This window comes from Crinia signifera, chromosome 1 (assembly GCF_055691185.1).
Source record: "Crinia signifera chromosome 1, ASM5569118v1, whole genome shotgun sequence".
NCBI lineage: Eukaryota > Metazoa > Chordata > Amphibia > Anura > Myobatrachidae > Crinia > Crinia signifera.
Genome location: NC_139217.1, coordinates 256,407,972 through 256,422,324, shown reverse-complemented (window position 1 = coordinate 256,422,324; position 14,353 = coordinate 256,407,972). Strand labels below are relative to the sequence as shown.

Below are 14,353 nucleotides of genomic sequence, written 5' to 3'. Positions count from 1 at the left end.
CTAACATACCTAGTCTTAAAGAGATAGAAGAAGCAGTACAATCTCACTTCGAATTCGAAACAGCTGGCACATCTTATAGCTCATCGCCATCATATCCCGCAACTAAGTTATGGCTAACTTGGATGGAATATAAATCGAATCTAGTAATGTAGGATACAGATATTGTATGTATGTTCTGAATATGACCATTCTACTGTATTGTATTAATATAGTATTGTATTATTACTAGAGACCGGATTATATGCAGTTGCATATGCATTTGCATATTTGCCCGATTTTCTGCAGAAATTGCATATCTGACATAAATGTCCTGATGGTGCATATTTGGCATAGTGCGGTCGGCGCGGAGCGTTCACCCTCACTTCCTGACTTTTTTTTTCTTTCCGTGAGGAAACGCCGCTGATAGGCTGACAGACTCGCCCATCAGAGGAATGAATTGAGCGGCCTGTCAGCGCGGCGGGGGGTGGGATGTGGGTGGAAGAGCTGATACGCCGCAGTGTGTACTGTAGGCTCTTCCAGCTACATCCCACACCCGCCGCGCTGACAGGCTGCCCGCCGCGCTGACAGGCTGCCCACCTCTGCTGACACGCGGGGAATCACTGCGCGCCACACGGGTGCTGGAGGCTTTTGGACAGAAGTTGAACACTGACCTCAACCAACGGATGGCAACGGTGAGTGTAACTTACAGCACAGTTTCTGCTGGGGCATTACAGTATGTGCGTTTTTGCTGGGGGCATTCTGTGCACTTCTGCTGGGGGCATTCTGTGCACTTCTGCTGGGGGCATTCTGTGCACTTCTGTTATACTGCTGGGGGCATTATCTGTGTTCCTGCTGGGGGCATTATCTGTGTTCCTGCTGGGGGCATTATGTGTGTTATACTGCTGGGGGCATTATGTGTGTTATACTGCTGGGGGCATTATGTGTGTTATACTGCTGGGGGCATTATGTGTGTTATACTGCTGGGGGCATTATGTGTGTTATACTGCTGGGGGCATTATGTGTGTTATACTGCTGGGGGCATTATGTGTGTTATACTGCTGGGGGCATTATGTGTGTTATACTGCTGGGGGCATTATGTGTGTTATACTGCTGGGGGCATTATCTGTGCTATACTGCTGGGGGCATTATCTGTGTTATACTGCTGGGGGCATTATCTGTGTTATACTGCTGGGGGCATTATCTGTGTTATACTGCTGGGGGCATTATCTGTGTGTTACTGCTGGGGGCATTATGTGTGTTATACTGCTGGGGGCATTATGTGTGTTATACTGCTGGGGGCATTATGTGTGTTATACTGCTGGGGGCATTATGTGTGTTATACTGCTGGGGGCATTATGTGTGTTATACTGCTGGGGGCATTATGTGTGTTATACTGCTGGGGGCATTATGTGTGTTATACTGCTGGGGGCATTATGTGTGTTATACTGCTGGGGGCATTATGTGTGTTATACTGCTGGGGGCATTATGTGTGTTATACTGCTGGGGGCATTATGTGTGTTATACTGCTGGGGGCATTATGTGTGTTATACTGCTGGGGGCGGCATTATGTGTGTTATACTGCTGGGGGCGGCATTATGTGTGTTATACTGCTGGGGGCGGCATTATGTGTGTTATACTGCTGGGGGCGGCATTATGTGTGTTATACTGCTGGGGGCGGCATTATGTGTGTTATACTGCTGGGGGCGGCATTATGTGTGTTATACTGCTGGGGGCGGCATTATGTGTGTTATACTGCTGGGGGCGGCATTATGTGTGTTATACTGCTGGGGGCGGCATTATGTGTGTTATACTGCTGGGGGCGGCATTATGTGTGTTATACTGCTGGGGGCGGCATTATGTGTGTTATACTGCTGGGGGCGGCATTATGTGTGTTATACTGCTGGGGGCGGCATTATGTGTGTTATACTGCTGGGGGCGGCATTATGTGTGTTATACTGCTGGGTGCGGCATTATGTGTGTTATACTGCTGGGTGCGGCATTATGTGTGTTATACTGCTGGGGGCGGCATTATGTGTGTTATACTGCTGGGGGCATTATCTGTGTTATACTGCTGGGGGCATTATCTGTGCTATACTGCTGGGGGCATTATGTGTGTTATACTGCTGGGGGCATTATGTGTGTTATACTGCTGGGGGCATTATGTGTGTTATACTGCTGGGGGCATTATGTGTGTTATACTGCTGGGGGCATTATGTGTGTTATACTGCTGGGGGCATTATGTGTGTTATACTGCTGGGGGCATTATGTGTGTTATACTGCTGGGGGCATTATGTGTGTTATACTGCTGGGGGCATTATGTGTGTTATACTGCTGGGGGCATTATGTGTGTTATACTGCTGGGGGCATTATGTGTGTTATACTGCTGGGGGCATTATCTGTGTTATACTGCTGGGGGCATTATCTGTGTTATACTGCTGGGGGCATTATCTGTGTTATACTGCTGGGGGCATTATCTGTGTTATACTGCTGGGGGCATTATCTGTGTTATACTGCTGGGGGCATTATGTGTGTTATACTGATGGGGGCATTATGTGTGTTATACTGCTGGGGGCATTATCTGTGCTATACTGCTGGGGGCATTATCTGTGTTATACTGCTGGGGGCATTATCTGTGTTATACTGCTGGGGGCATTATCTGTGTTATACTGCTGGGGGCATTATCTGTGTTATACTGCTGGGGGCATTATCTGTGTTATACTGCTGGGGGCATTATCTGTGCTATACTGCTGGGGGCATTATCTGTGTTATACTGCTGGGGGCATTATCTGTGTTATACTGCTGGGGGCATTATCTGTGTTATACTGCTGGGGGCATTATGTGTGTTACTGCTGGGGGCATTATGTGTGTTATACTGCTGGGGGCATTATGTGTGTTATACTGCTGGGGGCATTATGTGGGTTATACTGCTGGGGGCATTATGTGGGGTATACTGCTGGGGGTCATTTACTACTTACAGTAATAATTAGAGACAGGATTATATGCAACATAAAAAGCTCGAAATATGCATGCAAATATGCATGAAAAATACTTAAAATATGCATGAAAAGCGTCAAAATATGCTAAATAAAAAATACAAAATAAAGTGAAATTTTATAGTTTTTCATTTAAATCAGCATACAATTAGTATGCTGATTTAAATAAAAAACTATAAAATTTCACTTTATTTTGTATTTTTTATTTAGCATATTTTGACGCTTTTCATGCATATTTTAAGTATTTTTCATGCATATTTGCATGCATATTTCGAGCTTTTTATGTTGCATATAATCCTGTCTCTAATTATTACTGTACCTAAAAAAATCCACCCGTGGCTCTGCGAATACGGAATGGCCTCTGAAAGATTTTGTTGCAGTTTCTCTGCAGACTCTGCTTTGAACAAAAGGTTGTCCAAATATGGGATGACTACTATACCCCTGAGTCTGAGAGCAGCTGCAATGACCATAATTTTTGTAAAACACCCTCGGAGCTGTAGCCAGCCGGAAGGGAGGAGCATGAAATTGTAGATGTAAGTCCCCTATTGCGAAACGCAGTAAAGACGATGTTCTGCACATATAGGAATGTGTAAATATGCGTCTTGAATGTCCGCTAGGGGTAGCGTTGCCTCAGAGGAAAGCTGGTCTGCAGTAGAAAACTCCTTCCAGCTCCACACAGTAAGGGATGAAAGGGTGCCAAGGCAGAGTGCAGGAAGAGACCAAAGTCTCTACTACAGCAGGATCTGAGGCTTTTAGTGCCTTTTTTCCCCCTGTGAGCTGCTGCTGTAGTTGCTTACTCTGTTTCTAGTGCCTCCCCTTGGCTGGGGATCACTTGGAATCACCCAGTCTCTGAGCTCCTGTTCCAGGCTGTGATCTGCGCAGAGTTTAACCTGCAAACCCAAGCCCAAAATGGCGGCCACCATCGCGGGGTACCCGGTACCCATGATCTCATCCTATGCAGGTAGCCGGCTCCAGGGTCCCTCACGGTCTAGGAAACCTCCTTTTAAGGAGGTCTGAGCGCTGTGCAGTGAGACCAGACAGTGGCCCTTATTCAGATCTGATTGCAGTACAAATTTGTTCTAAAAAATGGGACAAACCATGTAGGGAAGATGTAACATGTGCAGAGAGAAATATATTTGCGTGGGGTGTGTTGAAACTGAAATCTAAATTGCAGTGTAAAAATAATGCAGCCAGTATTTACCCTGCACAGAAACAAAATAACTCACATAAATTGAAATCTCTCTATACATGATAAATCTGCCCCACCTGCAGTGCACATGGTTTTGGCCATTTTGAGAACAAATTTGTACTGCGATCAGATCTGAATAAGGGCCAATGTCTCACTGCACACAGGGAACGGACAGGAAGCGCTTCTGTCAGCCACTGCTGCGCTGTCAGTGTGAGGAACTTCTCAAGGAAGCCTCACACTGTTCCTGCCTAACGAATATGTAAAATTAATAAAAAAATAAACACCCTAGCTACTCTTCTTCTGGCTGCAGCAGCAGCCCTTCAGTATAGCACCCACTCCGGTGGGCACCTAACACGAACTGAGGAGTCTGGGATGCAGGAGGGAGCAGCTTGCCTCTCAAAGCTTTAGCATAGGTGCCTGGCTCTTTCAGTCCCTCCTACATCCCATGGTTGAGCTGTGTCACCGGTATAGATGAAAGAGAAAGAGGAACTGCTCATGTTTTGAAAGGTGCAGGATTCTAGAATGTGCACTAGAAACATCACCTGTTCAATTACTTAACACAAAATAAGCAATTTGGCGGGCATTTGTGCACAAAAAATATAAGCTCCCACCTTTTCTCCCAGAACTTCGCTATCTGCTGGAAGTGCCAATTCATCCAAACTTAAGATATTCAGCTTAAAGTCTATAGGGAAAATAATACAATGAGAAACATCAGAAATTAATAAATACACAGCAAGGTTGGTATAGCCAAATAACAGTACATTTTGTGTACATGTACCAAAAAATATCTGGAATGCAAGTGTTAAATTGTAAAATCCAGAACATGCAAATAACTGCTAGTAGTAGTAGTAGCAGCAGTAATAATAATATTAATAATAATAATAATAATATTATTATATACTGAGACATTATGGGGACAATTCAATTCCAGGTGATCTTGTAATGCCATTAGAACAGACATTGGGGAAACACAGCACCACATCCCCACTTCAACACTTTACACTGTCTTGCAATATTGGTACACAGGGAAATAAGTCAATTAGAGCTACCTACTGTACCTCACCTCTAATTTAATTGCTCCCTCAATCTGAGTTCTCCTATTGCGAAGTGCTAGTACAAATAAACAACAAAAAGAGGAGTTGCAATGGCAGCAATGAGGAGTTCATTTCTTTTCCGACATGAGACATTAGTTATTAGTACTTTAACCCGACTGAGTATGTATATATGTTCAGCTGGCATTCTGCCCTTCCTGATGTAAATGTCCTTGCTAAATAGTACTTGAGATGGGGTCTAGTGCTGAGCATTCTGTGCCTGCTGCAGATAGGCAGATGAGTCATCATGAGAACAAACTTATCTTAAACATGGATACCAAAACAACTCCGTTAGGGAACTATCCAGCACAGCAACGTGATTGTTTTTCTTCTGTTGAAAGCCAATGACAAGCTCCATACACTTGCACTGGCTGGGTCATTAGAGAATAGTAAATTCTAGAATTTAGGTAGAAATTTTGGAAGGATGAACATCCATACCATAAGATTAAACAGTTTCCACAGAACTTTTGCAGCAGGCAATGCCACCAGATGTGAGCTTATATCACCTTTCACATGCTCTATAGCCTGTAATTGGGATACTGATGTATAACCCATCTCTGGAATAGGATAGCACTGTTGTTGTTGCTGTATCCTTTATTCAAATACTAAGTTTGCCAATCTGGAGTATAAGGAAAGTCCCTTGCCGATCTTTGGAAGCCTGGGTGTGGAGGCTTGTATAATGCAGGGTAATCAGACCCACCCCAAAGAATTTCTCAGCAGCACCAACGTTTACAACAGTAAAAAATAACATTAAAAAATGGCATCATAAGTAGAAAGTCCAAAATTAATATGGCACTTTGTATGTTCCTATAACTTCTCAAAGCTTCAAAAGAGGATAACACATCCTCCAATGTCAATACATCATAATCACTTGATGGTGGGTGAGATAGCTACTGACTCAGGGGTGCAAGCATAAGAAGTTGTGGAAGACAGCAATCTGTAAATGACAGAGAGTGAACCATATAACTATTACAGCAATCCTTTATCCACAATCTATGGACCATGCCTCCTATACAACACTATAACCTCTATGTTTTTGAATACTTGCAAGAAGAAGAATACTGGCCCTGCCCCCTCCTCATGTACTAGTGGCTTGACATAGTGACCTCATGTACTAGTGACTTAAAGCACTATGGTTACCTCTTTGTTCATTTAAATAGGAAGAGGCTGAGATGTGGTAGAGGACACCTACTCTCCAAGGACAAATTTGTTCTCAAAATGGGCAAAACCATGTGCACTGCAGATAAGGCTGATGTAACATGTATAGAGAGAGTTAGATTTGGGTGAGTTATTTTGTTTCCGTGCAGGGTAAATACTGGCTGCATTATTTTTACACTGCAATTCAGATTTCAGTTTGTACACAACCCGCCCAAATATAACCCAAAGCCAATTCTCTTCTTCAAAAAAAGTACAATAGGCAGGATTCCTAGCTAAAATATTGGGAAGCACTGTTAACAAATGCTATGCTGAACTAAAAAGGGACACACTTACCCGCCACCATTATGTATGGGCTAGCTAAATGGAATAAAATTCTAACACTCATGGAGCAGATATTTGTCAGACATAAAAATGAATATCCTTTCAAATTTGCTGTAGTAATTTAAAATACTTCTAGCTGTAATATCCTCAAATTATGTCCAAATACTGCATAAAGGTGTTCGCATACTTATACGCATCATCTAGACAATGCATCCATGGGCTCCCGCCACATTCCTCTCAGGCTCATACTCTCCCTTCACTAAATTCTACCCTTTCTTAACATAATTATTTTTTCCTACCGCAACCAAGTCCCAAAATTAGTAATAAAAAAAACAACTTAATGCTAGTTTTGACTTTAAGTGTAATTTACAAATTACCGTATATTAACAATGGTGTCTCTGTAATGAGTACAGGGTGCGTGTGGTGCACCCATTTAAAGTTTTACTTTCCTCTCTGCCAGCTCAGTAGTCCTGTCTGCAGGGCAGCAAAACAAATCACAGGGAGGCCATTTTCCCTGTGATTTACGCACAAGCAGTGGGAACAAGGTGCCATGTTGCTGGAGTTCTGCACACATGCATCAGCTCTGGCACAAATCCATAGTCTACTGTCCTATCACTGGCAAAAAAGAGGGGGAAAGCAGGTAGCCTGCACATGGGCTCCGTCCTCTCTTAAATTATCCTGTAAATCAATGCAACGTGTTTTGGTTCATTTATTGAATAAAAGGTAACATACTTTTTTCAAGCACTTGCAGTTCACAATATGTTAGGATTGCTATGGGTGAGGGAAGAAGGATGTTCCTGCCTTCTGAGTCATGGGTCAAAGGCAGAACTAGTGGTGGTGCTCGGGAGAATCAGCTAACACCTTGCCTAGGGCATCATATTGGTTAGGGTCAGTCCTGACAGTTTTGTGTTAGATTCCAAGATCAAACATTCAAAATTACCTTAACTTTCAATATATGAAATGTTTATATCAAATTGTAGCCATAATATATGTTACAATGTATTTTTCTAAATGTGGAACATTACCATTGGAACTTGCACTGCTCAGATCTTCTGCTCTGGAAAACAGCTCATCCAGAGATTTGAGATCACTCCTTTGGGACATAGATGTTCGACTGCGTCTCCCCAGTCTCAACCTGGGAGAAGGGCTGCTCAGCGAGCTTCTTACAGATGGAGAAGGAGACCGAGAACCAAATCGAGTTAAAGAGAGTGTTCTCCTGTGGAATCTAGGAGTTCCATGACTAGGAGGGGAGGGAGTTCTGGAAGGTAAGCGGGAAGGGGGTCGACGGGGAGAGAAGAAACCTAGAGCTGAGGGGCTATGACGCAGTTTTCTGCGAGGAGTTGATTTGCTTGGAGGTGATGGCGTCCTGGGTGGTTCCTAGAGTGAATAAAAAAATAACTTGATTCACTAATTCAATTATTAAAATTATGCCAACAAAAGCAATTTAAAATACCTAGATAAAATATAAATTCACTAAAAAAATCTGTTACATTACTAATTATATAGGTATAAAATAAGCATAAGTGTACACAAAGCAAAACATACAATAATTATAAAATAGTTTAAAAGTGTACCACTATCTTGTTTAAACACATTAAAACAATTATGTATTATTTATTTACAGCTTCTTATATAGTGCAGCAGATTCCGTTGCGCTTTACAGTAGTAAACAGTGATAAAAAAAAACAGACAGACTTAGAGGTAGGAGAACCCTGCTGCAAGCTTACAATCTTTAGGGACATAGGAGGGAAACACAAGGACAGGCACCAGTAATAGCATAGCAGTCCCACCAAGTTGCAAGTCCAGAAGAAAAGCTATATAATATATAAGTGCCTCAGAGGGTTATGCTTGTGGTTCTTAAATAGGATAGGCTTGCCTGAAGAGGTGAGTTTTCAGGGAACACTTGAAAGTTTGGAGGCTAGTGGAGAGTCTTATTGTGCGTGGAAGGGCATTCCATAGGATAGGAGCAGCCCGATGAAAGTCCTGTAATAGTGAATGGGAGCTAGCGATCCGTGCAGAACAGAGACGGAGAGGGAGTGGTAGCTAGTCTTATATGTGAGGAAGTCAGTCATATTACGAGATTTACGCCATTGGTGTTCTACTTTACGTGACTGATTTCAGGACTTCTTACTACGAAGGTGCTGCAGGATAGAGAATTAGTGTATATACCCTGAATAATAACCATCTTTTTACACAAAAGTGAAATTGATGAAAATAAAGTCAAATTAGTATAGATCCATCATAACTGGGAAAACACTATATATTTGGTGAAGAGTTGGAAAAATTAGAACAGAACAAAAAAAAATCTAAGAAAGAAGAAAACAATAGCAAGAGATAATAAAAGGGCATACATAACATTGACAGACTGTACAAAAATCCAATTTTCTCATTTATCCATGGGGAATCCTGGAATATGCTTCCATAGCTGACCTTTAAGGTGGGTCAAAGTGGCACTATGGCAAATGTTACCCCGTGTTGGCCCTGCCAAGCTGGAAAAGTAGGACACTGCCTATTCAGAAATAAAGCATCCCACCCAATGCACAGCTAACAAATCACCAAATCAATCTATCGGTTAGTGCAGTGAGGAAGCGGGACAAATTCTTTGGTTAACAAGAAAAGGATGACCAAGAGCCATCATCTGGAAATTCAAGATTACTAGAACTGGGAACCACAGCAAGCAGAAAGTAAGACAGGTTGTAAGAAAAAAAAAAATATTCCAGAGAAATAAGAAAATTGAGACCTACCAGGATGGAACCATCCCACTCTCCTGCCATGGAGAAGATCAAACTTCCAGGTTAGAAATTTTAAGTCCAACAAATCCAAGTGCCGAAATGGGATGACTTCCCATGCAACTTCTTGCAGCAGTGTATGGCCATCTGATACCCCTTGAGATAGATTGCATTGCGCTCATTTGACATGCAATGCATCACATGCAACCCCCTTCCCTGCTGCCAAGAGGGGGTCAGAGTCAAAGGTCCGATGTGCAGCAGGTCTGACCTCCGACTCCGGTCTGGTGTGCACGGAACCGAGCATCGGATCCAATAGGATGTCAAGCACATCTGATTAGGGATGATTTTATCCGATTTCTAGGCCTGATCAATCAAAATTGGGTGAAATAAATCCAAATAAAACCAGTGTATGGAGCCTTTAGAGTGCGCACAGAGCTAGAGGGAAATAAATACCTCAAACACCAAAGCAAGTTCTTCACTTCAGAGGGGACAGATCTGAAATGCTAAAGGAGAGGAGACTTATCCCACTTTCAGACCACTTTGTAAAAAAAAAAAAAAAAACAGGAAATAGTTTAGCGACTGTGCAAGGGGTGTTAAAACCACCTGCACATTGCATGTGAGCTAGAATAAGGTCCAGTGTCCGACTTCAGCCAAATGACCTTCCTCTCAACAACTGCATGTGCAGTCAAATAGAACTGAAACTTGACCGATTTCCTATCTACCATTCTTAGGGTGTTCACACACTAACATTTTACAAAGACACTCTGAACGAAGAATGCAGAAAAGCTGCAAATACCTCCTTCAGTTGATCATTTCAGCAAAGGATAATCATCAACTCAATAAACAGAGACAAGTAGCAGGAACTGCCCTGCCTATTGTGGACTTACTCAGCATTGTAGCCTTGCTAGGCAAACTCTAGAAGAGCCAGGTGTCAATTCTTATTAATATTATGGTCCATTCCCAATTTTGTAAAAGCAGTTGCATATTTCTGAACCCATACACTAAGCTGTAGACCTGAAGTGCTCCATCAGGAACCTTAAGGATTTCCCAAACAGAATGGATTAGAAAAACGACCAGATAATAGACCCATAGATAACAGTCAAATCTCGTCTATACATCTGGGTCTAGAATTCGCAACTTAAAAGTTTTCCTTAGGTTAGATGTTCCCAAACACGAACAAACTAAAAGTCGAGTATTATACAGGAGTCAGAACAGATGGCTAAATAATTTAAAGGTACTATTTAAGTCACCGGTGGCCAAGCATGGATATACTCAAAAATGGATCGTTAGGGTGCCTTGGGGACCGCAATTGGGAACATCTGCTGTAGGGAAAAAACACAATGCTATGTATCCTTACAACTGCTAATGGGATGTGGTCAGGATGCCTGCATCCAGTATACCAACGCTATCTGCAGCCAAGGCACCTATGCCCTGTACACGGGGTAAGTTGAGCCTCCATGAGGAGCAATCTAGTTTCACAGCACACAGTGCTGTACCAGTGATGTTTGCTGAGCAATCTGTCATACCTATGTTCTCTGGGAGAGAACACTGGCAATGACTAGAGATTTCAAGCATGCTTGAAATCTCTAGTCCGGCAATAGCAATGCACATTGCCGTTGTCAGGGCCACACACACAGTGCTTCATTCCTATATGAGTACTGGTACCCTGTATTTCAAAGAAACAACACATACCTGAGGAGGTCCAGTGGCCAAAGCAGTAATCCACTGTTATTAGCTGGGGACTCCCTGAAGTCCCACAAACACCACCAAGGAACCATAAGTACCAAGGGCCCGTTGGTACCTATTACCCTATTTTTATATTATATTTGGTACTTGTGTACTTTCACGGCTCCCATCGCATGCCATATGTAGTGGCATGCGATGCGATGCCATGGTTTTATGCATTTTTGGTAAAAATCGAATGTGATCGCATCGCATGCAATCTCATGCGATGCAATGTCATTTTTCACTGAAATTATGGACAGGACTTGAAATCATGTAAAATGCACCCCAAATGTCATTTTTCACACTGTACCACCCCCACTATCAAAGCCAACCCGAAGCGTGGCGAGCACAGCGAGCCCGCGAGGGGCGGCGGTTCGCGTCCTACGACCTTTTCATACCCCCACTATCCACGTCGGCGTGGAGTTGAGAATAGAAAGTGTGGCGAGCGTAGCGAGCCACCGAGCCCGAAGCGTGGCGAGCGCAGCGAGCCCACGGATACCTTACTGCAGATGGGACCCTCTGAAGTTTCGAAATGGGGTCCCTCACAGCCTATAGCAGTGGTTGCCAACCCTAGCCCTCGAGAGCTACCAACAGTTCACATTTTCCAGACAACCTAGCTGCTGCACAGCTGCACTCATTAATCACTGACACATTTTAAAAGATACATAGATGGAGCTAATTAGCTCACTTGTGATTCTGTGAGGAGACCTGCAAAACATGCACTGTTGGTGTGGCCGGAGAGCCCGGCACACGGGGTTAATGGCAGCTACAGCACTGAAGGGGTTAACTCTCTCCGTGCTTTGCCGTTATTCAGAACAAGGGCACTTGACATGTTTTAGACTGTATGAGTAGCACTGAGCTGGGACAGGACCCCTTCTGCAGTGCTGATGTAAGTTGTAGCCTGCTGCTGGGCACCAGGCACAGATTATATGTACTTATGAAATATATGTTTGGCACTGAGCTAAGACTGCATCATATATTGTGTATATTGTATTGAATATTGAGGAATGCATTCTGGACTTACAATGCACTTTGTACATTTCTGGGGGAAGGAATTTAGCAAATCTTGGTGATGAGGAAATGAAATGCTAATCTGCCCCTCTTGTCAGAAGGTCTGTGAGTGTCCAAAACACAGCAGGGAGTAGGCTCTGTGTCTGTGATGGGTCACTGAACCCAGGCCATCCTGTGTGCCAGGTGTTGGTAATGCAGACATTTGTGTTTCTTTATGTAAACATGTCCAGGAGATAAATATCTCCCCTGTTCCTGGAAGTTATGTATCCTTAGGAAATTGGACTCATCCTTTGTAGTATGTAATCTTGGATCGTTATGCACTAGAAGTAACATGTCAGATTGAGATGCAAATTGTAAATGTATGGGGGAGGATCTGACAATGTCAGTGTATTTTCTGTCCTTATAAGCAGGGCCTGTGAGCCCAAGTTGTTGTACTTCTGCCTGTATCTGAATGCTGTAACATCACTTGTATGCTGTACCTCTGCAAGGAGAAGGGATATTTTCAGATCCATTGGCAATAAACCATCTTTTGCCCAAGAAGTCTGCTTCATCTGCGACCAACAGAATTAATTGCAATAATTCCGTTCTCCGGCTGTTCTGGGCATAGCATCCAGCGTCTCCGAGTCTCCGCTCTGCCAGCTACCAAAGCAGAGGTCTGGTCTGTGACCAGTGGGGGACCAGTCGACACCAGCAGCGTGTCGACGCAGGTAGTACTCAGGTGCCCGCGGTTGGGCCTGAGGAGGTATCCGTGGTTCCAGACGCCACGTAGGAGGAGTCTGGTGGTGGCAGCGATAACCCCGCCCACTGCGTAGTGGGTGGAGTCAGTAACAGGCGGTTACTGACGGTAACAGGGAATCCCCTATTGGCCAGGTCCCGTGACACCAGGAACCGCTATCTGTGGACCCGAAGGGCGTAGCCAGAGCTAAGGGCAGGCGTCCGGTCACAGTTGGTAGCTCTCGAGGACTAGGGTTGGCTACCCCAGGCCTATAGCATGTAAAAATTAGCTATAGCACATTCTTTGCAATCACTGCAAAGCAGACTCCGCTCATTAAGAAGCTGCAGTGCTATTTTTGTGGGAAGCCTGCCAGGGAGGTGGTGATTGCTTGCTTAGTGATATTACCGCTCAATAGAGAGGAGCAAAAGATGGCCGCTGTCTATATTGTTGGCTCCTCACCCCAAAATGTCTGTCTAGACTGAGACTCCCATTGGAACTCAATACCACCCTGATCATTTAGGTTAATGCACTATATATAGACCATCTCTGCAGATGATGGGAAGCTGGAAGGTCATGAGAAAATCCAACAGGAAACTTACATCAGTTTACAAATTAGCAGAAACTTGTACACCTTGGGGACTTACTTCGCTAACCACACTTCAGGCAAGGCTTGGCAAAAGCAAAAGCTTACTGTTCCCAATCGTAAAAAGTGGAAAATCAAATAAAAAAAATAAATAAAAAAAAACCTGTAAACTATTTGTGTACCAACAATTGTCATGTCGACCTATCGAATGTCTTTTTACTGTAGATCTAGCAGCAACCATATCCCAGTTCTATCAGCCTAATGGTGCTGGTGGCCTGGGGGTTGGGAGCAGGTACCTCCACAGTGCCCGCTGCTGACATCACATAGCTGTTTATGCTGAATCAAATAAAAGTAATAAATAGTAAAAACAGCAGCTGCCTGGTAGAAGTCTTTACCAGACTTCATTGGAAGAGACTGAGGAGCTAGCTAAAATATATTACACTCTGTTTATTCCAGTGTCCACAATGGAAAGAGACAAATGATTTTATAAAAACGCAGGAATATTTATAAAGATTTCTATTGGTTGCATCAATGCAGCAAAGATCTCATAATGTAAAAGTCAAACTCACCGGCTTTTTCCACCACCTTTCACCATTTTCTGACAACTCCAATGAGCTGCCAACAAGATGACGCATTTCTTCTACTTCACTCTCCATAGCTCCTCTCTTACTTGCGGATTTGCTCCGAACATGATGCCGTGCGTCCTGCTCCCTGGGCACTGGCTCCTTTATGTAAACTTTTTTCTTTATGAATCTGTTTTCTCTCACACTAAAGTCACTACTTGACCTATTGGAAAAAGGTCTTTCTTCAGATGTCTTCAGGTCAGAATCATTCTCAGAGATGTCCATTTCCAATTTTC

The 14,353-nt window shown here is 43.5% G+C and overlaps 1 protein-coding gene across 3 annotated transcripts in view; it reads right to left on the bottom strand.

The window, feature by feature from the left end:
• Positions 1–14,353, bottom strand: part of C1H19orf44 (chromosome 1 C19orf44 homolog) — a 47,497-nt gene that overhangs the window by 16,300 nt on the left and 16,844 nt on the right. For all 3 annotated transcript variants that reach the window (XM_083180670.1, XM_083180666.1, XM_083180675.1), the window contains exons 4-6: positions 14,064–14,352; positions 7,757–8,108; positions 4,773–4,843 (exon numbers count right to left, since the gene is read on the bottom strand). In XM_083180670.1, the coding sequence (XP_083036796.1) occupies positions 4,773–4,843; positions 7,757–8,108; positions 14,064–14,352 (712 nt within the window). The remainder of the gene's footprint in view (positions 1–4,772; positions 4,844–7,756; positions 8,109–14,063; position 14,353) is intronic.